We start from the raw sequence: 7,152 nt of genomic DNA on the forward strand, positions 1-7,152 counted from the left end.
ACAAGAGAAGGGAGAAAAGAATAGAAGCTAGACTAACTCCATCCATACACCACAATCAAGCAAGCAAGCATTCACAAACACAATCATGCAACCATAAACACAAGAGAGAGTGAGAGAGAGAGAGCAAGACTCAATTGTGACAAATGGGATTGTTCCTTTTCATATTCCATAAAATCCTTTATATACATGAGCTTATTTTTTACAATGCCCAGTCGCCCATTTACAATTGGGGGCCCACAATTGGCTTCCTAGCTCTATGTATATCTAGCTCATCCCTACGACCGACATTAGACAAGTCGTAAGCTTGCTCATCCCATATATCTTTTCTAAATAAGCGCTTTGCGTGGTTACATAATGATAGATTACAAGAAGCATACCCACGCTTGAAAAATGATGTTAACCAAGGTGGTTAACAAAAGTTAAAGATGGTCACTTTGAGTCGATAGAGCACTTAAGCTTTACCTTTTACTACAAGCACAACTCAGAGAGGTCGACTTTTAGCACACGCATCAAGCATGAAGGCAAGCATCACCAAAATAATAAGGCACCCAATTCTCAACTTTCTTTTCCTCTTTTTTAGCAGAAAAGCCATTAACACATGCACATGCTTTTTTTTAATAAATAAAAAGTAATGTATCCTTGTAGTGTGCCCATGCACCCATGCTCCAGCCAGATTCAGCCTTGTTGGCCGCCCGGTATACACACACGTGTGCAGGCCTTTATGCTTGTGTGTGTACAGCAAGCAGTGTTGTACGATAGTCTAAAAGCATTCTCAGCATGCTACAGTTCACACCTTTTTCTCTCTTCCATGCACCTTTCTCTCTTAACAGATGCCACAGTATATGCATTAGGGTTACCTTCCCAAAGTCATTTTCTGGTTTCATATGGAGGTACTACTATTCATAGCCATACACAAAAAAAGCACATAGTAGAGTCCCAAGAGCATAAACTCCCACGCACAACTAGCCCTCTATATGGCTCAACAAAATAGTGTTAAAGCCTCCTATGCAAGAAAACGTCCAAGGCCCAAGGTGTTACCCTCAAAAATATGCATACCGGAAGTGTCAAAGAACAAGAAAACACACAAACATGACAAAAAGCTCTTGCTTTTTTGATAGATATGCATCTATTTCAAGAACCACCTGAGCATACCTAACCATAGTGTCTTCTTCGCTCACCTCTAACTTTGCTCTGTCTTTCATCATAAGTGTCCCATACCATCGGGCCTTGGAAACTAAAAAGTAGCCCACAACTTTGAACTCAGAAGATCCACGCAATGGATTTTCTCCTCTCCTTTTGGAGTGTTCCCAGCTTAATTCTAACAGGTTTGGCTATGATACCAATGTAAAGTCCCCATGCTAATGGACCCTTGATTAAGCATAAAAACGATACACACATAGACACTGTCATATCTAGCTCACCGTCCAACCACAGAGCCATTTAGGTGCACCCCCCCCCCCGCACACATGGCGCTCCACGTGCAAAGTCCCTAGCGCCCCATACCACAAGTACACATCTATTGGATGTAAGCACGGAGTAGTCTCAAGGCGTCGAGTCTAGTGTCTTCTTTGCTCACCTCTAACTTTGCTCTGTCTTTCATCATAGGTGTCCCATACCACCGGGCCTTGGAAACTAAAAAGTAGCCCACAACTTTGAACTCAGAAGATCCACGCAATGGATTTTCTCCTCTCCTTTTGGAGTGTTCCCAGCTTAATTCTAGCAGGTTTGGCTATGATACTAATGTAAAGTCCCCATGCTAATGGACCCTTGATTAAGCATAAAAACGATACACACATAGACACTGTCATAGCTAGCTCACCGTCCAACCACAGAGCCATTTAGGTGCACCCCCCCAGCACACATGGGGCTAGTAGCATATCTGAGACATGGCTCCACGTGCAAAGTCCCTAGTGCCCCATACCACAAGTACACATCTATTGGATGTAAGCACGGAGTAGTCTCAAGGCGTCGAGTCTAGGTCTGAGGAGCTCTCCCTCAAATTAACTCATAAAGTCACTTACATAGGCCTCCTATAAACCAAGAGCCAAATATAGCACATGTCTCATAAAAGCTACCAAGTACTAACCCCCACTTAGATACCTAACCCCTAGCTATGGTTAACCTAACTTGAAGTTCTTAATCTTGATTAGCCTTGGGATGTACCAAAGAGACTACCCATTTCTAAAAACCCAAGTGGCTCTCTGACATACTCATCAGACTTGCCATGAAGTATGGAACTTCTCTCTGGGGGGACTAGGCTTGGGAGAGTAGGATTGGAGGTGGATATACTGGCTATAATTGAGTGGAGAGAGACAGCCAAAAGGAACGTAACTTGTTTAGATGCCTAGTGTATTATGAGATAAAGGGCCCTCTTGCTCGGGTGATGCACTATAGTGATTAGAGAAGCTTGGGGATGTACTTACTAGATGTGGTTACTAGAGGTGGGTACTATCAGCTCTATCTGTTCCTAGGGGTTGAAGAGGTGTGTGATGGAGTCCTGGTTGAAGTCTCTTGCTGTACTATCCTTTGTGTGTGTATGTTTGCATCGATGTCTCTTGATGTCTGCGCATCTCTCCCTGCCCAGACACTACTAGCCACATGGAGGATATGGGATACACTCACCCTGTGATCGATTTCAAGATGCCTTACCTGCGCGCACCTGTGAAGACAGAGATCCGGCAACCTCCTTCCATAGAGTTAGACACCCTTGCCCTCAAAGATTCAGATCTTCCACCCTTCAAACTCCAGATTCAAGACATCCTCTGACACCATAGGAGGCACCGGCGACTGCCACGTGAGGTGGACATCTTGGCCATGGACATTTGAGCTCTCCGTGTCTATTATTACATTGGTCACACAGTGACCTACGTAGTGCCTTTCGGAGGAAAATTTGAAATTGGTTTGATTGTTGCAATAAAGAATGAGTATAAGAATAGGGCAGAATCTGGAGTGAATTGGATTACCTCAAATATGTCTATCTTTTTCATTACAGGCTGTAGGACAGCACAGCCAAAGATCATGTGCTTGAGGGCTGCAATTTTGATGATCTTCTAAGATGTGTTCCTGGGACCGAAGTTCACACTCTACAAAAGACTCCTTCCTGCCTAGGTCCTACATACCTAGTAGACACGGACACCTGACAAGCATCTAATAAGTGTCCAAGAGACTCGTACATCATTTCATACCGCTAGTGGGTTACAAAGGTGGGGCCGCTAGTGACTCGTCCCTGGACAGGGGGCCAGGGGCTCACAAAATGCTTGGTGGCCTGCCTTAGGTTTGCACTTGTCCTAGACAGTCATGTCCACGTGGCATCAAAGTGCCAGGATGGATGGATGGATGCTCGTGTCAAAAAGGACAACACTCTGGCTGAGGCATGGCCAACTAAAATTTTACCCATCCCCATACTTTTAAGTCACACAAGGCCATTCAGGTTTGTCATACACTTCTGCTTTGAACTCTGTTCTCCTTTTTGAGAGCTACACTAATGCTGGAATTACTTTGTCCAGCCTACACTTATTCGGCATACTCTCACCTTCAGAGCTTCTGCATTAGAGAGGCCAATCCCTTATGGCAAAATTTGTAGATAAATCACGCCACGCAAATAAATCCAAGGAATGTCCACGCTACAAAAATAGTCACACTTTCGCATCAAGACCTAGTCACTGAAGAAACCACAGAAAGAGATCTTCTTGAACTTGCATAAATTTGCCCTCTTACAAAAAAGCATTATTTCTTTTTAGTTACTCTTATTCTCACTGCGAGAACATGCCTCTCTTCCACTGATTAGCTTGCAATCTTATTCACACTGCTCATCACAGATGCAAGCCTAGATACAACACTAAATGATTAACAATCCACATGACAATACAGCATCGGTGGCCCACAAGTTGACCTCAGCAGCACAGCAGCACTCATCATGTGATAGGAGCTGCAAGAAGAAACTACTGGAGCAACTCATTTGCAGCTCACAATTTCATCATAATGTTCATCTCATCTCTCCATGCATGGCCAAAAATATAGTGTAACTGCACTTTTTCCTTGGTCCGTTTCTTATAATATGGTCTCCAAAGATTACCTCATAAACGGCACATCAACCAAACGCTGAGGACGACAGGACCAAATCAAGCAAAACCAGACACATGCAAACAGATTTTGACTTGGCACACACAAATAGCTCTTCAATTTGCTAGCAATTTGATTGCTAAATATGCCAACAGATGCAGTTGCCTATGGATATGAAAATATCTAATCTGAAAAACCAAGAGAGTAGTATAGGTGCCTCCTGGCTCTGGCCAAACTAGCTATTCCATACTTGAGTACTGAGCTGTGCCAGCTTACAGCTAGAGCAAACCAAAACATGGGAAAGGGGTGTGTGTGTGTGTGAGAGAGAGAGAAACACATCAAAGCAAGAATCACAATTACTTGAGGGTCCACCCAAGATCCAATCACACATAAGCATAACCATGAAGTAACTGTAATCCAACTTTGAGATACATTTTTGATGAAGTGAATACACTAAACTTTCTAGACCACTCTTTTGATGAAGTGAATACACGAAACTTTCTAGACCACGCTAGCAATTTCATTCCGATTATGAAAAGGAAATTCCTTACTAGGAGATGTAACAGTACTTTTTCCAAAATTATATAACCCAATAATCCAATTCACACAAGTATCATATCCAGCCTCATGCTAGCCTCACTATGTCCAAACAATGGGACATAGCCTCATGCTAGCCTCACTATGTCCAAACAATGGGACATAATTATGTGTGTGCATGTGTGTGTGTGTGAGAGAGAGAGAGAGAGAGAGAGAGAGAGAGAGAGATCATGCAGACTGTTGCGGTCATAGGGAGAAGACAATTATGGAACATACTAGTAACATTTGAACTCGAAAGCCTATATCTTTGTGTGCACGTACACGTGCGCATGTGCACGCGTGTGTGAGAGAGAGAGAGAGAGAGAGAGAGAGAGAGAGATTATATTAACGTCTACTAAAGACCCCAAGGGTATATGAGACCAAAAAGATGTTACGTAAGATTAATGTGCAGATGTTAATAAATCCTGTGTGTGTGAGAGAGAGACCATGCAGACTGTTGCAGTCTTAGGCAGAAGACATTAATAGAACATACACTAATGTGACAACTAAACTCCGGCACCTGTTATATCCGTGTGCATGCATGCATGCTCACACAAGCACACGTGTGTGTGTGAGAGAGAGAGAGAGACCAGGCAGACTTGCAGCCTTACACAGAAATGGCATCTAAATTCTGATGCCTCTGTGTAAGGCTGCAAGTCTGCCTGGTCTCTCTCTCTCTCACACACACACACGTGTGCTTGTGTGAGCATGCATGCATGCATGCACACGGATGAGAGAGAGAGAGAGAGAGAGAGAGAGCACAGACTGCTGCAGTCTCAGGCAGAAGAAATCACTGATGAAATGCAGTTAAACTCAGAAAGTTCCAGCAGGAAATTCACACACAGGAAAACTCTTCATCTGTGAGCACAGCGTATTAGAATTTACACATGCGCACGTGCACAAACAAACATCATTTCCATAACCACGGTTAAAATGCATCATGCAATTCCCTTAAAAACTGAAAAAATATAAAAAAGAGGGGGACTTCTTACATTGTTAGGCTGTAGCGAAAAAATTCATCACACAACACCAGATATCTTAGGCTTTTTTTAAATAATCAAACAGCACAACTAGATCTTCAAGTAACGGGTTAGCCATTCTCAAAAATCCTCCTCAATAGAACCTTACCACTAGAATTGGCACATAAAAACCAAGGCTAGATTAAATCTCCATCCCCTTTTCAGCTTCTTTTTTTAATCTGTACTTCTTAGGAGTCTTGACTGATTTCCTCTCTAGAATTGAGCCAAAACCAGGAGCTGATTCCTCATTCTTAAAACCTCTGGCATCATCACTCAGCATTCCAAAACTGTCACTTTCCTTCTCAAAATGGTCTATGCACATTCTAGTCCTCCTTACATGCTCGACAGACTGATCAGCTTCTTCCATATTGCTCTTTTGATTGTTTCCAAAAGTCCTACTATGTCTAGGTATGTACTGAATTTTCTTCGGTGGGTCCTCTAAGTCACCACATTCTTCTTTCAGGTTCTTTCTTAAGCTATCGGTGCATGCCTTGAACGCTTCCATATTTGACATGTCATTATCCTCAACTGACCAATCAAGGGTATAATGAGTATACTTAGAAGGATTCCTCACGTAGTCAGGTACCTGTGATGCATGATCTGAGTGAGCTTTGGTTCTTATCGAGACCTTCTGTGCATCTTTCTCCTGATCTCCTGGCTCTTGAAGATCAATAGCAAATCTGACCCGCTTGGGAGGTTTGTTCTTCCCCTCAATGTTGGCAAGATGCTCTGCTGGTGAAGGTTGTCGAGAGAATGCACCATCCATCCTTGACTCATTGCTTCTCTTGACCCCACTCGCTACATCATATGTAGTCCTCACAAACCCTGGATCTCCATCTGCTAGCTTCGTATGCTCTGTTTTCATTGCCGCCTCCTTGCTTTTACGTTCGATGGTTGCTGCTGCTGCCTCTCTGGCATCCTCTTCTAAGCGGGCTCTTGCAGCTAAATGGTTGGCGCGAGGATCCCTTGGCGCTGTTTTCAAGTCGTTACAGGATAGAGGAAGAGAACTAGATATGCCCAATTTTCTGTCCTCTTCCTTGATTTCCCTCATGTAGACCCTTTCTGCGTTCCCTTCGCAGCCCAACGCAGCCTTATCAAACTCGTCTTCTTCGTCCTAGCCATATTCAAGTCAAAGGATGTAAGGATGTATTAAACAAGAAAAAGAGCACACAAAGAAAGAAATCACATAATTCTTTCTTGCCTCGAAATCCAGTGTGGCGTCTAATCCAACCATTCGCCTCATTTGCTGACCCTCTTCTTCCGCATCGTCCTCAACGTCCATGCCATCAAAATCCCCTTCAGGCCCATGAAACTGGTACTCACTTGACCAAAAGGAAGAAGCACGAGCGCCACCGTGTCCACCAAAGCCAAGAACCTCCTCCTCCTCCTCCTCCTCCTCGATCTTGGGGGAGGAGGGCACCTTCATCCGTTGCTCCTGATCGCCGAGGCGCCACGAAGGCAACATGTCCGAGCCCAACGAGCCAAAAATCTTGTC

The 7,152-nt window shown here is 43.8% G+C and overlaps 1 protein-coding gene across 1 annotated transcript in view; it reads right to left on the minus strand.

Moving 5' to 3' along the window:
• Window positions 1-5,592: 5,592 nt before the first annotated feature.
• Window positions 5,593-7,152, minus strand: part of LOC147613230 (uncharacterized) — a 1,655-nt gene continuing 95 nt past the window's right edge. Inside the window, exons 1-2 of the mRNA XM_086782497.1 lie at window positions 6,859-7,152; window positions 5,593-6,771 (exon numbers count right to left, since the gene is read on the minus strand). The exon at window positions 6,859-7,152 is cut by the window's right edge and continues 95 nt beyond it. Of these exons, the coding sequence (XP_086638623.1) occupies window positions 5,800-6,771; window positions 6,859-7,152 (1,266 nt within the window). The 3' untranslated portion in view covers window positions 5,593-5,799. The remainder of the gene's footprint in view (window positions 6,772-6,858) is intronic.

This window comes from Cibotium barometz, chromosome 44, assembly GCF_041138505.1.
Source record: "Cibotium barometz isolate CiBa-2024 chromosome 44, ASM4113850v1, whole genome shotgun sequence".
Lineage (NCBI taxonomy): Eukaryota > Viridiplantae > Streptophyta > Polypodiopsida > Cyatheales > Cibotiaceae > Cibotium > Cibotium barometz.